Source organism: Mercenaria mercenaria, chromosome 16 (genome assembly GCF_021730395.1).
Source record: "Mercenaria mercenaria strain notata chromosome 16, MADL_Memer_1, whole genome shotgun sequence".
Taxonomy (NCBI): Eukaryota; Metazoa; Mollusca; class Bivalvia; order Venerida; family Veneridae; genus Mercenaria; species Mercenaria mercenaria.
The window spans coordinates 13988813-14009997 of NC_069376.1; the positions used below are offsets into that span (position 1 = coordinate 13988813).

The 21185-nt window shown below is 34.5% G+C and overlaps 1 protein-coding gene across 1 annotated transcript in view; it reads right to left on the bottom strand.

The window, feature by feature from the left end:
• Positions 1-21185, bottom strand: part of LOC123539809 (gamma-2-syntrophin-like) — a 42352-nt gene that overhangs the window by 18639 nt on the left and 2528 nt on the right. The window contains exons 2-7 of the mRNA XM_045324589.2: positions 9705-9887; positions 5827-5991; positions 2891-3026; positions 2407-2429; positions 1921-2039; positions 617-746 (exon numbers count right to left, since the gene is read on the bottom strand). Coding sequence (XP_045180524.2) covers positions 617-746; positions 1921-2039; positions 2407-2429; positions 2891-3026; positions 5827-5991; positions 9705-9887 — 756 coding nt within the window. The remainder of the gene's footprint in view (positions 1-616; positions 747-1920; positions 2040-2406; positions 2430-2890; positions 3027-5826; positions 5992-9704; positions 9888-21185) is intronic.

The following is a 21185-nucleotide window of genomic DNA, read 5'->3' on the forward strand; positions in this document are numbered from 1 at the left end:
CAATAAAACAGATAACAGCTGGAATTCAGTAACTATTTTAGCACAACTGTGTTGGTGTGACATAAAGCCTGTTATACCATATAACAATCCATCCCAAAAACACAAAATTAAGATAGTGCTTATGTTTTCAAATACCTAATAGTCTTTTTCTCTATGAAATCTCTTATTTTACAACATATACAGAGAAAATTATCACTAAGTTACCTAATTACCGAACAAATACTTCTAGGATTTAATACCAGTACTTGTCTCTTGGAAGTGATTGTGGAGACCACACGTTCACTCACACCGCAACCTCCAAAAGGAAAAGGAGCCTGGCAATCTATGCCTTGATGACAGCGTAGCTTTAAAAGTACGTACCATTTGACTGAGAAGGCTAAGGATATTATTGGTTATTGCTGCGACCCATTCTGCCAGTACGTACCATTTGATTGAGAAGACTAAGGATATTATTGGTTATTGCTGCGACCCATTCTGCCAGTACGAACCATTTGATTGAGAAGACTAAGGATAGTATTGGTTACTGCTGCGGCCCATTCTGCCAGTACGTACCATTTGATTGAGAAGGCTAAGGATATTATTGGTTATTGCTGCGACCTATTCAGCCAGTACGTACCATTTGATTGAGAAGACTAAGGATATTATTGGTTATTGCTGCGACCCATTCTGCCAGTGAGTGGCTGTCATCAAAATGTAACACACCTGACGTGTTCCCATCTATTCCCACAAGTTCAAATGAATTTATCCTTTCAAAAAAAAAACAGCATATTATAAATCAGACATATTTGCAGGAAATTTAAAATGAGATGAGATGAGATAAGAATAAGGATGATGAGATGAGATGAGATAAGATCAGATAAGACAAAATTTATTTTGAGTCAGCAAAACAGAAGGATTTAATGCCAGTAATTTATTTTTACTATTTTAACATTATTATTTTGCCGAAAAAATTTTCTTGACGACACTTTTTTTTTAAAGAAAAATGTACTGCTCATGCAGACTAAAAAGTAAACCTCAAGTTATTAAATTGTTTCTAAATTTCACAAAAGTTTGGTTGAGCAGAAAATTTAATATTTTTTTAAAAATAATGTTTATACTTTATCAAAATGCACGTATATGCATTTACTTCAAAACCTTGCAGACAGTGAATAAAACATACCAAATGTACTATTAATATTTTTTTCTTTGTTTTGGGTTTAACGCCGTTTTTCAACAATATTTCAGTCATGTAACTGCGTGCAGTTAATCAAACCAGTGTTCCTGGATTCTGCACCAGTACAAACCTGTTCTCCGTAAGTAACTGCCAACTTCCCCACATAATTAATCAGAGGAGAAGGACGAATGATTTCAGACACAATGTCTTTTATCAAATTGTTACAGACATACGGGGCCTGCATGGGGATTGACTCGCGACCCCGCGATCCGTAGAACAACACTCTCCCATACTATTTAAGACCCATCAAACCAGGTCAGCGGACAAACATCACAGCAGCTTACAATAAACTTGAGCTATCACACAAGGCAGTTTATATACAAACATATGAAAGGCAAGAAGTTGTGATCATGACATATAAATTTTGATCTTCAAATGTGACCTTAACCTTGGACATAGTTATACGGTGTTACCTTGACCTTGGACACATTGGCATGTGTTATGCCCTCTACATGTCATCATTATGACTTGGACAATACAGGGTGCTTTTATTAAAATCCATTCAGCCGTTTAGATGAAATTGACATACAGTTTTCTAACCTTTGACTTTCAAAGTGTGACCTTGACTTTAAACCAAGAGATGTGACTTGTGTAGATTATTTATTCTGTCAAATTATGATGGCTAACAGAAGTGTGTACTTGAGTATGTACATGAAAATCTGTAAGTTTTGAAAGATATACCTTGTACTGAGTGTGTAAATGGTTACCTGAGTTGATCTGTCTGACCGACATATCGTGTAAGGTATGCATATAACAGTGGTATAGATGAATAGACAACCCACTGTTTCTCAAGTCTTGGTAAAATCACACCAGGAGGTGAAATATTCTGAAATATTTAAAATAATTAAATAATATGAAAATAAATCAAGATCTGCACAGTGTGAATTCTTAAAGTTTCCTAAACAAACATCACCCTTACAGATAGAAAAAAAGCTTAAATTTCTGCAGACCTCTAAAAAATAGTTTTTACTACTGCCTTGCAAGCCATTCAATTTAAGAGTTTAATAACATGACCTAAGAAATGAAATTAAAAGGTTTTTCCTCAAGTTATGATTTTAGCATTGTAAACATATATTGAACAATGGGCAAGTCGATAGCACAAACTACTAACTGGCAAAGAAGGAAGTCATGTAATAGAATTTACCATTACCCTTTAACATATACAATAATAATCGTGTTTATCATATACTTACTCTTTCATTATCATTGAAGGAAGCTGAAAAGTAAAACATAAAAATACAGTAAAACAAAATATTCTAAAAATAAAACTAAAGAGTTTGCACTCTTTTTCCCTGAATCAAAAAATAAGGGGACATGTAACAAAAGCTGTCTGTAAGACAGCACGCTCGATTTTTCTCAGTGCTTGACTCTGAATTACAGCTTTGCCATAAAAAGGTACTTAAATCAATCAAATGTATAACCAGAGTTATGGGGATTGTTTCTTCTGGGGAAGTTTTTGATAGTGGGGAAGTTTTTGATAGTGAATAACTATTTTAAGTTTCTAATCACTAGCTTTGACATTAACAGAGAAATTGGACATTATATTAAACTTTAACATTCTAAGTTAAAAATGGACATAGCTCTGTCAAAAATTAAAAAAAAGAAAAGTTATGGGGATTATTTCCTCTAGCATAGCTTTTGTTAATAATAATTTCAAGTTTAAAACAGTATACTTACAAGGGTCGGAAGACTTGTTAAGGAACACAGCAGCTGGTTTGAAATATCGGACAGTCAGCGTAACAACATCTCCCGCAGTTTTTAACGCTTCCATCACCTGATCATGTGTATAGGTTTCTATGTTCACATCATTCACCTACAAGTAAGGAAAATTATTGAGAAGAGAGATGGAAAATAATATATTGTTTTTCGATGTAAACATCAATTCAGAATATAACTCAAAACACATTCCATTATTTAAGTTTATTGCAGCTTAATTGTAAAAAATATCTAGTTCTTCGGAAAAAGCAATTTCTGATGTCATGTAGGAGGTCTGCAATCAAGATTCAGAGTTAAAAAAACAAGAGCTGTCAGTGGACAGCGTGCTTAACTATTCTCAGTGCTTGATAGTATAATACAAGCAATGAGTAAAACTTTAACATTATAATAAGCATATTCTAAGTCGAAAAGGGGCCATAATTCAGTCAAAATGCTTGATAGAGTTGCCTTCTCCCTTTTACAGACTGGGGCCATGATGGTAGACAAGTATGCAAAATATTAAAGCAATATCTCAATAGACTTTGAAAATATTTGGGGTGGTACACAAACTTTAACATTTATTCTAAGTCGAAAAGGAGCCAAAATTCAGTCAAAATGCTTGTTAGAGTTGCCTCCTCCTTTTTACAGACTGGGGTCATGATGGTAAACAAGTATGCAAAATATGAAACCAATTTCTCGATGGACTTTGAAAATATTTGGGGTGGTACGCAAACTTCAACATTTGTGTGACACTCACGCTAACGCTGACACCTGGGCAAGTAGGATAGCTCCCCTATTCTTCGAATAGTCGAGCTAAAAAATGGCCTTCCAGATGAACAAACTGAGTTTAGCTACTAGACATTCATACTCCTTGGCATTTTCTTCTTCTATGAACTGAACTTACAAGCTGTTGTTATTCTGCAGGAGTGGCAAAATCAATTGTCCTACTTGTCCAGATATTCACTATATCTATAGCTTATTATATTTGTATCGAGAAATGTGCACAAGTTCTACAGCAGAAATATTGTGCGACAATATTATTCCGCCGCAAATTTTTCGATGCAAATTTAATACTGGTAATCTTTTTATTACATACACATATTACACTTATAATAATAATATCAATGATATAAATTTGTTCTTTAGCCTGAGTAATTATGAAAATATTGTCGATAAAATGCAACAGAATGCATGAAACTGACATCACAAATGACGTCACACACCCAATATGAAATTTGAACATCAATATCATATGAAAAAATATTGACGTTTCAGGTTCCACTGTAACTTAATGGAGTTTAAAAGTAAGTATGCAATAATTTTAAATATAACCATTACACTGACAAGAAGAAAAAAGTTTATTTATTTTGTTGGGTTTAATGCTGCACTGACACAATTATAGGTCATATGGCAGCCTTCCAGCTTTGATGGTGGAGGAAGACACTAGGTGCCCATCTGTGCATTATTTCATCACGGGCGGGCACCTGGGTAGAACCACCAACCTTCCATAAGCCAGCTGGACGGCTTCTTCACATGAAGAATTCAACGTCTCACTCGAGCCCTGAGTGAGGCTCGAACCCACATCAATGAGGGTCAAGAGATTTGAAGTCAGCGACCTCCACCACTCAAGCCTAGGAGGCCCCCACCCCAGTAAAAATTAGCTCTTTGCAAAATGGACAAGTATGCCAAAAACAGAATTTGCTGACTCTGATCTGCAGCCTATACATAATGATTTAAATGATTACAATGCTCTTTACAGTTTCTAGAAACTTTTCATAACACTCTGATATAGCACAACAGTAATTATTACGCGATCATCCAATGCATTTACCTATTAAACAAAGATGGCAGAAAACAGTGAATTATTATACAACAATTCATTGTTCTTATGTCACAATTATTATGTCATAATAATAATTACTCTTTTATTATTATTATAGCTTAACAGTAATTATTACATACCTATTTAATAACTCTTACTATTAAATTTCAATGAAACTGGAAACGTCAATATTTTTCCATACCGATGTTCAAATTTCATAACGGGTGTGCGACATCAGTTTCATGCATGTTGTCATGTTTAAAAGTTCTACAATGAAGATATTTTCAATTTCTACCCAGACTTAATAACAAATTTGTATCATTTATTTAATATTTTTAGGTGTAGATGCGTATGTAATAAAAAGACTGTTAGATTTGCATCGAGAAATATGCACTCGTTCTTTTGCGGAATAATTATGCGCTCCTAAAGTCGCGCAATATTCCCGCTGCAGAACTAACGCATATTTCTCGATACAAATCTAATAACCTGTAAGTATCGCTACCACTTCAAAATGCTTCACAGCAAATGGTGTACCACTCAGAATTAACACGGAGGTTGTTCAAGGAAAATTAAAGATAAATTTCTTGCATTATAACATTATAAAGAAGTGGTTCCGGTTGGTTTGTGATTCAGGATGATTTACGTTGTTCCTAGTTAATTTACATCAATTCTGAGTGGTGTGTGGTGCTTCTGGTTGGCTTCAGGGACTTTGTAGTCATTCTGGATGATTTGCAGTGATTCTGGGTGATTTGTGGTGATTCTAGATGGTTCTTAGTGATTTACAGTGATTCTGTGTAGAAAAAGGTAATTCTGTCTGTTTTTTGGTGTTTCTGGTTGATTTACAGTGATTATGTATGATTTACAGTCTGTGTGGTTTGTGGTGATTCTTATTTATTTGTGGCAATTACTGGTGGTTTGTGGTGACTCTGACAAAATCTGGGTGGTTTGTGGAAATTATCAGTACCATATTATTCCAAATGGCCAGTATTATAAATGCATTTTGTCACCTCAGTGCAAGAAGTGGATAACTCCATTGACTTAAAGAAGGACTTATTCACTTTTTGCGCCAAGGTGAAATATATCCATACACCATCACCTTCAGTATAGCATCTCCAACATAGAGTTGTATGGTTTTTGCAGCAGCCTGGCCGGGGATAATTCTAGAGATCATGGCTGGTACCAGAGGTTTGTGCTCGGAACCTCCCTTAACACTCAGTCCAAGTCCTCCTACCTTCTCTCTATGGACGACAACTGTGCGAACCTGAAAATTATACGACAGTCATAACTATCTTATTTATATATGTATATTGGAAGATTCTTCTATAAAGCAGGTTTCTTCTATATAAACTTTAAAATCTGCAGTGCTCTGCAGACCTTTTAAGAACATATTCTGTAAATTACGCTGATCCACTCATTAGATGAGGCAAAACATCGGGTCTGATTTTTAAGGAGAAAAATGTTGTTTTATAGGCAAATAAATACAGTTTTATGAAGTTAGTCCCATTCACTGTGGACTCATTTTTGGGACTTTACAGTTGTGATAATCTCTTGCAGTAAGGACTTTTTATGTTTTTAAGATGATAATGTCAATTTTAGTTGAAACAAGGAGCTGGGTTCAATAAACGCATGATGCCCCCGGTGGCATCCTTGTCAATACAAAGCAAGTCCAAAACAAACTGAAGGCAGGGACTGCGTTTTAGGCGAAGTTGAGCGATAACTTCGCTTTAAAATATTTCACTTCGCCCTTCCCGCCCAGAAAAGCGAAGTTAAAGTCGCCCTAAAATTGGATGAAAGGAAAACATAATCGGCAATAAAGTGCGCCGAGATTATACATCTCGGTTATGTAAAGTCTGTAAACACAATACGCAATACACAGGATGTCACCGGGAGGCACGCGCGGCGAAACGTGTCCAGGACAACAGTAGATGATCACTCGATTTCAGATTGACGCCGCAGGATAAGCTGCTAATTGTTTGCATTTATTGTGATTGCAGTAAACGATAATTAAAGAATGAAAGAGTAATAATTAAAGTTGACCGAAATCGGAGATCAGAGAGCCCGAAAACTTCGTAAAACAGCGATAATTATCTTCCGAATTACAAACCTAATTATTACGTGTCAGTCGGCGCGTGCTAGTTTACATACGACGCTCCGCCTACTGTCATACTTCCGTTTGTGGCGGCGAACAACATTGAAATTCAAATTCACCGTGATTTTGATTGACAAAGCAGAACCAGAGACGCATATCGCGGATCGAGCCGACGCACGGGACACTTTTTTTTTGTGTGGGTCAAATTCGAGTTTTTCTCGCGGGTCAAAACACGGAACCTCGGGTCAACCGAACGCCCTCGGTACTTTATAAGGAGACGTTCATGGTTTCGGATAAAAATCGTTTCGAAATTTTTATTGCCATCACAATGTAGACTACCCGTTACTCCTGACGTTTATTTTTCAATCCGGATCTGCTTACTAATCATTTTGATCTTCATTTCTCTTTCATTAAAAATATAGATATAAGTTTAATATAAGGCCCTTGACAAACTATTAAATTTGTTGTTTGATAAAAATAGCAGACAACTCTTTTAGTACATTTTGAAATGTGTTAAAGGGAGGTAATACATTTAACCAATTTTTAGATTTTTTATGTCAAAATACGTAGTTTAAAAAAATATTGCCCCTAATTTTTAAGTCTTTTATCTACTGATCAATACAAATAACATTTCATTGTAAGTTTGAGAGTTTTTTAAACTCTGTAGTTTGTCAAATTGAAGGAACTAATATAAAATTTTTAAACTCAAAATGCTCACATAAGTGAAAAAGCTGCTCTAGGAAGGAAGAAATCCGAGAAATATTAAGTACTGGTTATATGTGGAAAGATTTGTTGTGTCAAGTTTTCAAACATTTTTCAGTAAAACAGTGCAAATATGTACTGTATTGTTGAAACATTGCACCATTTTTATTAATGTCATAAAAAGATAATACTACAAATGGAACTGAATAAACATTATTATTGTTATTTAATGCATGTAAGCAATGTCCTGTCTCACGTTTGCCAAACTTCTCCCAAAATTTCAAAACTTCTCCCTATTTCCCCAGGAGGGAGAAGTCACTTCTCCCTAATTTTCCAGGCTAAGGTAGTCCCTGGAAGGTCAAACTGAGGTCAGGTGATGTTTGAAGAAGAGGAATGGTCACAGGTTACATCTGTATTAGTATCAATTCATTCTTGTAAGAGGTATTGATGCTCGACGAAACGATCCCATTTGGTTGACCAAGAGATGGCCCATATAATGCAACCTAAGTCCAGAAAGAGGTCAAGGTCAAACTAAGGTCAGGTGATGTTTGAAGATGAGGAATGGTCACAGGTTACATCTGTATTAGTATCAATTCATTCTTGTAAGAGGTATTGATGCTCGACGAAACGATCCCATTTGGTTAACCAAGAGATGGCCCATATGATGCAACCTAAGTCCAAAAAGAGGTCAAGGTCAAACTAAGGTCAGGTGATGTTTGAAGATGAGGAATGGTCACAGGTTACATCTGTATTAGTATCAATTCATTCTTGTAAGAGGTATTGATGCTCGACGAAACGATCCCATTTGGTTAACCAAGAGATGGCCCATATAATGCAACCTTAGTCCAAAAAGAGGTCAAGGTCAAACTAAGGTCAGGTGATGTTTGAAGAGGAGGAATGGTCACAGGTTACATCTGCATTATTATCGAGTCATTCTAGTAAGGGGTATTGATGCTAGAAGAAACGGTCCCGTTTGGTTAACCACGGACGGATGGATGTACGGACAAGACCAAATCTATATGGCCCAACCACTTATGTTGGGGTGGGGGTGGGGGGAACGAAAGAAGAAAATGTAAAAGAACTTCAACCAAGGTGGGGACTCAGAAAGAAGCCGAAGCCAGGGTGAGTAGGCTAGCTCTCCATATACTTCATACAGTCGACCTAAAAAGTAGATGTGTCATTTCCACCTGTTATTCCTGATTCTATGGTAAAAACTACCTGCATCATGTTTGGAGACAGTAAGCCAATTATAACTAAGTATAAACTGGAAACCACCTTTTTGATGATTATAGTAAAAAAAACACTTTAGTTACTATGACCTTGACTTTTACCAAATGGCATTAAAATCACTTTTTTATCACAAGGTAAATGTTAGGCACTTAAATTTGAACCGCTACTCATCTTTTCAAAGCACATAAGGTAGCTTCGACTCAATGCTCATTTATTAATTTTGATGGATTTTAACGTCGCACAGACACAGTCAATTAAAAGTCAAATGGCAACTTTCCAACTTTGAAGGTGGAGGGAGACCCCAGGTGCCCCTCTGTGCATTATTTCATAACGAGCGTGCACCTGGATAAAACCACCGACCCTCCATAAGCCAGCTAGATGGCTTCCTCACATGAAGAACTCAACATTCCGAAGAGGCTTGAACCCACATCGATGAGGGGCAAGTGATTTGAAGTCAGTGACCTTAACCACTCAGCTACGGAGGCCCCTGACTCAATGCTCAAGACCATCGCTCCATGATGAAATTTTCTATGTTTCCGTGCTGACCTTGACCCTACTGGTCCAATATAAAATCACAACCTTGAATTTTCTATAAGCTACATATCTGCCAACTTTTATTACAATACATCAATGCAAACTGAAGTTATTGATTGGAAACTGTTTTCTACTAATAGCAACAGTGACCTTGACAATGCCCCTAGAGACCTCATTATGCAATCCAAAAATCTGTCTCTATATGCAAGTTACCTTGTGCTAAGTTTCTTTAGAATAGGTCATTCCTATGTGAAACCAAACGTTGACACCACATAAAACCCAATGCACCTGCCCACTCAACGACATTCATCAGTCCAATAAACAGGGCTTTTTTTTTTTTTTTGAAAACCTGATTAAAATCAGTCTAAAAAGAGGCCTCTTCATTCATTTATTATACATGTTGAATAACAGAAACTTACACTGTCCAAAACCGATTCATTTCCATTTTCCTCAACATCCACTTCTCTCTGTACATACTCCTCCCTCAGTAGAATGAGAACTTCTGCAGTTAGCTGCAGCTGAATTGTTTCCCCTGATGTCTTTCCATGAATTGTCTCCCCTGCTGTCTTTCCATCACTCAATGTTGCAAATCCTATTTTGGCCTACAAAAGAAAATTTTGTTATGTCTTTGTGTGAGATGAGCTTTCAAGGGGACAGCACACTTGACTATTTCGATGCTGGATATTGAAATTGGGCAAATCTGATGATTATGGAGCTGTCACTGACTTTATTAATGTGGATGAAAATATTGGTCAAGCTTTAAGCCTTTGTCAAATATATAGTAAGATTTTTCTTTTACAAAAATGAGCCGTATTAATTTTGTCTAAATTGCTTTATTTTCTAAAATTCTTTTCTTAATTTCTTAGTACATGCCTTCGTATGAAAAATGAGTGATTTTTATCTCACAATAACAAATTAATCATCAATTATATTTTTTTATTAACGAAAATAACGAGATTTATGTATCCAGTGACTGGGAAACCCATGAGACATGAGCCATAGTCACATAAAAATGAAAAATGTCTGGTAAGTTTTAAGTGCTAATTAGCCCTGTGTCATATGTCTAAATTGTACTGAATGCAAATTAATAGTGCAAATCTTACACAAAGGAATGTATTCAGTGTGCAGATTCAAAGTGCTTCCAGTGTGTAAAAACATGTTTTAACATCGTATTTTATTCTAGACTTTCATTTTTTGTCAGTTTTCAATAATTTTCTTTATTGACAAGCTGTGAATCTGTTACAGTTTTAGTTACTATATTTGTTTTTTACTGTGAGCTTCTTTAATCTGAAATGTGTACATACTACAGTGCCAGTTCCTAGTTTACAAGTTGCAATTGTCCCATAGAAATTTCTGAATGTCACATAAATTTTTTAAATGTCACATAAGTTACTGTGTATGACGGGCCATTGTCCCATGGACAAAAATGCTTTCCCAGTCACTGTGTATCAGTCGCGTTTATTACGTAAATAATTTATGAACAAATCGTTCTGATTACCTATCTTAAAATAACCTTCATATAACATGTATAACATATTTTCATACTTGGTGCTGATAATATTTATTTTTTCAAATTATCTTAAAGACTATTTTAGTATACGGCTATATTAAAAAAAATATTTATAAATCATGGGCCGATTCCACCGATTTTAATTATAAAAATAACTTTTATAAAGTCACATCTTTAATACCTCTTTATTTCATTTTTTTTTTTGTGAAAGATATATGCACCTTGTTTCTATGGGATTCAACCAAATATAAATAATTATAATTTGTAACTCAAAGAAGTTTAAGATGTCACCATCTTCAATATATTGGTATTTAAAACCATAATCAGAAACAAGAGCTGTCCGTAAGACAGCCAAGCTCGACTATTCGAAATATTGTCCCAGAAGCAGGAAAATATTACCCAAAATGCATATCAGAGTTATGTGACTTGCTGCTATCAACTAGTTTTATAACCCTGAAGACACATGTGGAGTTTCAATTCAATATCTGCATTAGTTTTGGAGATAGTAACTTGCATGTAAAACTTTAACCAGAATTTTCTAAGTCTAAAAGTGGCATAAGTTGCTTAAAATACATGTCAGAGTTATGGGACTTGACCCAGTGAGGTTGGTAATTGATATAGAAAAAGAATAAATAAGTTTCAAATCTATATGCCTTTTAGTAATAGCTGTATGTACTTGCACGCAAAACTTTAACCAGAATTTTCTAAGTCCAAAAGGGGGCATAATTTGGCCAAAATGAAGGTCAGAGTTATGTGACTTGCTGCTATCAACTAGTTTTATAACCCCAAAGACACATGTGAAATTTCAATTCAATATCTGCATTAGTTTTGGAGATAGTAACTTGCATGTAAAACTTTAACCAGAATTTTCCAAAAGGGGCATAATTTGCTCAAATACATGTCAGAGTTATGGAACTTGACCCAGTGAGGCTGGTAATTGACCTAGAAAAAGAATAAATAAGTTTCAAAGCTAAATGATGGCTGTATGTACTTGCATGCAAAAACTTAACCAAGGTGTGACGCCGACGCCAGGGTGAGTAGAATAGCTAGACTATTCGAAATTTCGAGCTAAAAACGTGATATTTTGATTAGATTATCACACATTGATTGTTTGTTGATATACAGCATGTGTATATTTATCTGCAGTGCGCATTGGAATTAACAATCAATTAAGCAATTGTGGTGACATTGGATATCTATAAACATGTGTCAACATTATCTTTAATTTGGGCGAACATGTAAAGAAAACAATAGCAAATTACAACATATTGCTTATTTTCACATTTAATGTTATTTTCGTAAGCGATTTTTGATGCACACATCTAAAGTATTTGCTTTACAGAATACAGCATATGATTTTTGTTATTTACAAACTGCTCTTTTCTTTTCTATGAACGACATTCCAGCCAGTTGTAAAATATCAAACAAGAAATCCCCGTTACTGCAAAATTTAAGAATATGTGAGTACTGTTTCGTTTAAAACGGGGAAAAAATTATTATCATAATTCATATCTGTAAAGAAAATGTGGCAGCCGTATTACTTTTTTTCTATATTCAAATATTTTAGCAAATGCATGTGATTTAAAGTATGATTTTAACAAGCTATTTATACAGAGTGTATTTTACTTTTCTCTATATTGAATATTTTAGCAAATACACGTGATTTAAAGTATGATTTTAAAAGTATAACTTCAACTGATTTCTGTCACGCATAAAACTGGAATCCAATTAAAAACCGGGATACATCGGAATACCATACATGTGATAAGTTCAGAATCCCAAAACTGGAGGTCTGCCATTTTTCAGCTGGAGCTGGGGTCTCAAAACTGGAGGTTTTTTATCGACAAAAATTAAGCGCGCGGACACAAAATTTAGAGACAAAATCCAACATTTTAGGCCACACAATGAGGCATAAGTCTACACCAGAAGAAACAATCCTCATAACCCTTGATTAGAACTTTGACAGAGTTATGCCACTTTTAAAGTTACATTTTTTTGTTAAAGTTTTGAGTGTATATCAAAATCCCCTCCATGGAAAAATGACTGGGTGTTACAAAATCCCCTTCATACTTTTGCAGGGGGTATCATAATCCCCTCTGTGATTTTCATTATAGATATATAGATATCAGTGCTTCAAATTATTATTATGTTTGGTAAAGGCATTGTATTTACGTGCTTTATGCAGTAGACGTTTAAATTGTGTATAGTTGTATTTGAACTTGATGAAATAAGTAAAAATCGTAGAGGGGATTATGATACCCCCTGCAAAAATATGAAGGGGATTTTGTAACACCCTGTCATTTTTTAGTGAAGGGGATTTTGATCAAGGGGACTTTATTTTATATAATGTCCAATATCTCTGTTACAAGCTATTGACTATTATGCCCCTTTTACTGGCAAAGCTTTAATTGCCCCTTTTACTGGCAAAGCTTTAATTCAATCACTGAGAAAAGTCGAGCATGCTGTCTTACAGAAGCTCCCTCTTGTTCTAACTTTAAACTTTCTTAACAGATTAAATTTGTAGACTCAAAGTCTCAATTTTGGTCTGAAATGGTGGTGAACATGCATTAACATTATTCTACTCGAGGACTGAAAAAAAAACGAAGCTCTAAATTGGTCTGAACACAACTCATAAATATTATGTAAATTCCTTACCCCACCCACTTTCGTATAAAAATACTGATCATTAATGATTTTGATGTGAAAAACAGAAAAAAGAAATACATCAACATGTATTTACCCTTACCAAAATAATGTAGATTGATGATATCAAATCAGTGGGTGTGTGTTTTCATCCATTTTTCAATGAAATAAGTCCGATTTTATTAGCAAATTAATTTGGTAAACATTGGAAGAAAATGGCGTAACTGCATAAGGGGAAATAACATTTATTTTCTAAAAATAGCAATGGGTTGGTTTTTCCAACAATTATTTATGTGATTTTATTATCGAACAAAACTTTTCTTTGAATAATCAAAAAATCATTTCAGCTGGGAATTATTTCTTATGACTGGGAGTTTTTTTTTTGCTTCAAACTGGTAAAAAATGGTGCACTGAGAATGGACCGATATTCGGCCCCGTGAGACAGGTGGAAAAGGCCCAGCTTGTCTAATCCCTTATCAAAACAAACAATTAATCATGTTATCAAAATTCACCTGTGAAAAACAACTCTTTCCTCTAGCTACATGTGTGTCAAACATGTATAATACACAACAGTCCGTGACACTTTGATTTACTGTGTAAACATGCTTGGCACTCCTCGGTAATTATCAACCCAGTCATAATAATGATTTTTTTTTTTTTTTTTTTTTTTTGAAAAGCGGGAGAATTATGGTTTTGGTCGGGAGACGGGAGGCAAGGTGAAAAATTCGGGATTTTGACCCTCCCGCGCGGGAGATCACATGTATGGGAATACATTTTCCATAACCGGAATACACCTGTATATTTTGTAACTTAAAGGTATTTTTGAAGGTTTTTTTAAAAATAACTCAATCATATATATCATAAATGAATAAAATACGAAACGAAAATAAAATGGTATTTTTGTAGGGTTTATTGCAGAAAATTTGCGCACTCGTGGATGAACCATAATCGCCATAAGGCCTAAATTAAAATTAAGTTTGTTTGACCTTTACCGACCCAGTATTTTTACAGTGGGTAGGTAGGTAGGTAAATAATTTTATTATACTATGTATTTTAGTTTTCTTAAATGTTTGTTGTCTCAGTAATAAAGTCTATTTATTAATACCTATTGCTTATAGATAATCTCTGAAGATGCTCTGTTAAATGTATGCTTGTAATAAAGCCCTAGCCCTATTTATGCACACACAATATGGGCACATACTTAATTTGCACATAAGGCAAAGTTCACCAAGTCTTTAAGTATCTTTCATGTCTATACTTTTTCTTTATATATATATATATATATATCAAAAGTGTTTTCAGTACATCGGCGCTTAAAAGTACAAAACAATATAGTCGCGAAAATACGCGATATTTGGCATCTAAACACACTATTGAATTACAGCTTATTTTCAACAAGTGTTTGATGCTTAATTCAATAGATAAAAACTTTTTATGAGTTTTAGAAGGTTTTACGGTTATGGCAGTATGCAAGCAAAAGTGATGTTTTTTTTAGCTTCAAGCTACTTGCACGTATTGGTCATGTTACTAAAAACAGAAACAAGATTGGGTTTCCCGACATCAGACATTTATTATGCCATTGTCCTGGCAAAAGAAGTATAAGATCTTTATAGCTCTTTGTTCTGGCATAACAAAATAAAAATATTAAAACTATCTAGACTGTAATATTTCAACACATTTAGGTTCTTGTTAAATTCTTGAAATTCGAAAACTGAGATTTTCTCACTTCGAACAAATGCATTTCAAAACGATTTCTGATTAAACACATTTTGAAATCAACAATTAACTCACTTTATAATATATTTTCACAGATAATTAAATTTCCCACCACTCGCCTGTCAATTGCCGCAATACTGTCACTGTTATGAAAGCAGTATTTATATGTACAAGCAAATTTCAAATATAACACATAGTAGACAAATAATATTCTTATGTACACTATGTTTCCTTTGTAATCAATCATATTTGTTCTTCTTAAATTTCCTATTCACAGCAGACATTTTTCTTTCACTGTATTTTTGTAATCTCCATTGGCACCTAGTTGCTCTCCATAATAACTGCATCGATAGTATTAATAATCACAGTTTAGCCCCTAGCGTATTTTCCAAAAGTGTTAGGACTAGTTATTTTCACTTTCTCAAGACTTATTTCCCGAAAAATGATTATTTTGTAAAGTGTCCCAAAAATATGGACACAATAATCATAATCCACCCAATGTTGAGAGCGAAATAAAAAGCGTAAACGATTATCAGTAATTATTCTGTTGATAAAGTTAGTCATATTGTCCTTGTTTTCATAATCAATTAACACCCCCCTCAAAGAGCTAAAAGAAGTGTATCGGTATCATGGCATCTGAAGTGGAGATCAAAGTGGTATAGTTGCCCGAGATTGTCATGGAATTACGTCATGTTTTCGCGCCATATGACATATCACTGTTTGATCATACGGCCTCGGTTCTTTAAATTAATCAATAAAAAAGTTTCTTCTTTAATTTGTTAAAGCGAATTCAATATCCTGTATAAACTGACAGGTAAATGTGTCAAACGATAATTGTGGATATCCTACCTCTGTGAGATATTTTGCCACACTAACATAGATCTGTACGCTTTTTCATTATTTAAGTTTTTTTTATTCTGTTTTTTTTTTGTACTTTCTGGTCAAAAGTCAGAACTTTATGCCCATAGAATTTATCATTTATTTACTCTTAGAAAGAAATAAGTAATTAAGATCGCACTGTTTGAAATTTTACAAAGAACTAAATTTAAATTTGACCGTTTTTATAGAATTTTGTCTACATTCCTGTCGATATCTTATTAAAATCGTTATAGAATTCAAACTATATTACTTCTTAAACGGTGCTAAAAATATTGATGCAATAATAACAAAAAATGAATGCACTACGCGCGTTTTTTGTGTATGTGTAAACAAAAGTAACGTCGAGCGATGGAAATTAGATATTACGATAGGTCGCACGTGCTCGTGGAATGGAGAATTACCGGCATGACGTTTTGGTATCTTTACGTTTCGCGGGTAAATTAGATACTAATTTCTAAAATTATGTCCTTTCGTCAGATTGCCTTCCGGTTATAAGCGGTCTGATTGTCGTCTGCATCCTATGGCCTTAGGCAACGTTATCGGCATAGTTGACATGTTTTCGGAATACACGAGATAATAAACAGTCCGCTTTATCGATTTTCTACTAGCTGACCGCGGGTTACTTTCTCACTTGCCATAATTATTTACGCATTTGTTAAATAAAATAATCGCCAGTTTCAAGCACCAAAATAAGTTTTTCCCTCTGATAAGAAAATAAACATATTTTTTTTCTCTGGAATGCAATAAAATTATTTGAGTCGGGGCAATTTTATCAGGTCGGTAGGTAAAGGTCAAACAAACTTAATTTTATTTTAAGCCCAATTTTGTTCGCTTTTGAATTAAATAAAAGCTTATCATATTTAACTGCACCTACCCTGTTAGGCATTATTTGTAACATGATCACTTGTGTGTGCTTACAAGTATTGATATAATCAATAGGTGTGATAATCCAATCAAACTCTATCAGGACTAATCAGACTCAGAGGCACGTGTTTGTTCAAAGGACATTAACTGTGCTTTGGCAATAAATGCAGTAAACGCCACATATTCAAAGGACATTAACTGTGCTTTGGCAATAAATGCAGTAAACGCCACATATTCAAAGGACATTAACTGTGCTTTGGCAATAAATGCAGTAAACGTTTTTATATTTCTGTATATAAATAGATATAATTCTTTTAAAAAATGATCTTTTCATAATATATTTTCTTCTTAAATTATCAAATTAAACATAAAGAAACAATTCAATTAGTTCCAGTAATAAACATACGGCCCGTTAGTCCAAATAATTAGACGTCCAAAGTGATTCTGAGATATTTTTGTGATAGGTCATAATCCCTCCTTTACGTCAAAACCAAGAACAACCTTTCCTGTGTTGAAATTAGATTTAGGTGAAAACACGATAACGCAATGTATTTACAAGATGAAATCATAAAACATAGTAAAACCTAATCATTTTATGGTTTAAACATAACAGTAAAATACGTTAATAAAGCGTAAACACTCGCCATTTTTACAATAATGTCTGCAGGTATGTTGCACTTGGTGTAAAAAAATCAACTTTTGCCAATCAGTTTGGGATTTGGTAGACTTTTTCTCTTGCTATTACTGCATCAGATGGTAATTTTTTAACCTTTAATAACATGCCGTTCTTGAATTATGAAATTTAAAGCAACTGCTGGTATTGTGCGTTGTGGACACTACATACATTTATGTTATACTCATATAATCTGGTCAAAAATAGACATGTTTAACATATACCATTATTTCTAAGCTAGTCCTTGCATTTGGTAAAAGAAAAAAACAATATTTCTGTCCTTCCAACTTTTATTTCGAAAAACGACTTATTAATTAACAACGGAATGACTGCCAAATTTTGTGTTAAAAATACATTAAAAGATAGTTTTCTCTAAAATATAGTCCAGCAAGTATTATTAAATGTTATTTCATACACTTAAACTTTGATACATACTTCATCAGAAAGAGCCATTTATTTTAACATGAGTTTGAAATGCAATGCCATATAAATAGAATATGAAAAGGTATAAAAACGTTGCGGACACTACATAATTGCATTATTGAATTCAAAAGTAATTCCATGGTTTAATGTCACTTACAATGAGATAATTGAATAACATTGTTCACTGAAAGTTAAATAGTAAGCTTCTGTATGAAAAATTAGCCATGTTTATGATAAGTTTACCGATCAGTATGTTGGCAAAAATATTTTGTAAGGTAAACAGGCCAAAAATTTGTGATATCTTCCAAACAGCAGTGTTTATCTTTGTTATATGTGATGCATGGACATTAGAATATTTGTTTAAGAAGGACTTTTATAGATAAAACAAACTGTAACTCTAAAACAAATTCCAACTTGGCATTTAAAAAAACGTTGCGGACACTACACATAATAATTAGTGTGCTTTCCTGCCAAGCCGGAATATAAAAATCTAAACAAGAACGTTTTAAAAGATATTCAAGTATTAATTACATGTTTAAATCCTCAATTGCTTTGTTTTATATTAAATTGTTTGAATAGTGTAAATAGAATACAGCTAAAGCTTGTGCTAGTGGGTGTTAGCTTTCAATGCCTGGAACAATCCCTTTTTTGAGAATTTACTTTACTAAATTTTAATAATCGAAGATAAACAGACTTACTTTACTGAAATAGAAATGTTGCCTAGCTTGTATGGTAACCAAATCTTTACATAATTACTTGAAATGTGTCCTCTCCAAAAGAGTTTCCAATGGAAATCAGAATTTATAAAGACCAAAAGAAGTATATATATGTATAGTAATTCTGTAGAAACATATAAATTCTCTGAATAATAACATTTAGATTCTCTCAATAATAACAAAAGTAAAAGTAAAATATTTCAGTTATTACAATTCTATCACAACCTCTTTCAAAATAAACAAATTGTGGAACATTCTCTGTCCGAAACTGTTCATTATTCCCAAGCTGAAAATACATGGCTGTATAGCAATAAGAAACAAGAGCTGTCACTAATGGTGACAAATGCCCCCGCAGCACCTTGACCTTTGACCTGGTGACCCCAAAGTCAGTAGGGGTGGTGTACTCAATAAGTACTATCAGCATGTGAAGTCTGAAGGTCCTGGGTGAAGTGGTTCGCGAGTAAAGTGCCTTCATGCAAAAAGTTAACGTTGGCCCTTGTGACCTTGACCTTTGACCAGGTGACCCCAAAGTCAGTAGGGGTGGTGTACTCATAAAGTACTATCAGCAAGTAAAGTTTGAAGGTCCTGGGTGCAGTGGTTCTCGAGTAAAGTGCCTTCATGCAAAAAAGTAACGTTGGCCCCTGTGACCTTGACCTTTGACCTGGTGATCCCAAAATCTGTAGGATTGGTCTACTCATTAAGTACTATCAGCAAGTAAAGTTTGAAGGTCCTGGGTGCAGTGGTTCTCGAGTAAAGTGCCTTCATGCAAAAAGTTAACGTTGGCCCCTGTGACCTTGACCTTTGACCTGGTGATCCCAAAGTCAGTAAGGTTGGTGTTCTCATAAAGTACTATCAGCATGTGAAGTTCCTGGTTGCAGTGGTCCGCGAGTAAAGTGCCTTCATGCAAAAAGTTAACGTTGGCCCCTGTGTCCTTGACCTTTGACCTCAAGGTCAGTAAGGGTGGTGCACTCAATAAGTACTATCAGCATGTGAAGTTTGAAGGTCCTGGGTGCAGTGGTTCGCGAGTAAAGTGCCTTCATGCAAAAAGTTAACGTTGTGACGAACGAACGAACCAACGGACGGACAGTTAACTTGTTTGTAACAAGAAATTAACAGTAACAAACTAACAGAATAGAACTTTAAGTCAGTTTATAAATATCTGCATCTGTCAATAGTTTGACAACACTTCAGTTCTGTCTAGCTTTCAGTGACTACATTTTATCAGTACTAAAACACAAAATAATTTCTCCTGTTTGTGCTCTTGGAGGATAATGTTGGTTCGTTCAAAACTTCTTTAACATTTGTTCAATAAGATCTTGGTTCCTTTCGAAAACCGGCTAGATTTTATCATGGGTTCTTAGAGTTACCGCACCTGAAAGGGGCAAAATTTTCTATTTTGGCCCTTTAAGCCATAATTATAGTGGTTTCATTTATGCTTTGGTTTGATACAGACTTACACAGAATGTTTATCTTGATGATCTCTAGGCCAAGTTAGAAACTGGGTCATGTTGAGTCAAAAACTAGATCACAAGGTTAGATCAAAGGAAAAGCTTGTTAACACCCTAGAGGCCATATTTATGACCCTATCTTTATGTTTTTATCTTGATGATTCCTAGGCCAGGTTCGAAACTGGGTCATGTTGGGTCAAAAACTAGGTCACCCACTCAAATCAAAGGAGAGACCACATTTATGGATCATCTTCATGAAACTTGGTCATGATGTTTATCTTGATGATTCCAAAGCCAAGTTTAACAGGTGAGCGATACAGGGTCATCATGACCCTCTTGTTATGGTGTGTAATTTTAAAAAATGTTTCTTTAGTACCATATAAATGTCATGCATGTCATTTGTTATTTATTACCTCCCTTTAATATGATAAAATAATTCATTATATTTTTAGCTCACCTGTCACGTACTGACAGGGTGAGCTTTTGTGGACGCTTCAAGTGTGCATGTGTAACGTAATGGTACAAGTACAAAGTTAAAGGTTTCTTCTATGTTAGCCTATATTATATACATGTCTAGGGTTGGATACCGCAAAACTTTAACCAGGATTTTCTAAGTCTAAAAGGGGGCATAATTTGACAAAAATGAAGGTCAGAGTTATGGGACTTGCTGCTATCAACTAGTTTTATAACCCCGAAGACACATGTGAAGTTTCAAGTCAATATCTGCATTAGTTTTGGAGATAGTAACTTTCATGTAAAACTTCAACCAGAATTTTCTATGTCAAAAAGGGGGCATAATTTGCTCAAAATACATGTCAGAGTTATGGGACTTGACCCAGTGAAGTTGGTAATTGATCTAGAAAAAGAAAAAATAAGTTTCAAATCTATATGCCTTTTAGTATTAGCTGTATATACTTGCACGCAAAACTTTAACCAGAATTTTCTAAGTCCAAAAGGGGGCATAATTTGGCCAAAATGAAGGTCAGAGTTATGAAACTTGCTGCTATCAACTAGTTTTATAACCCCGA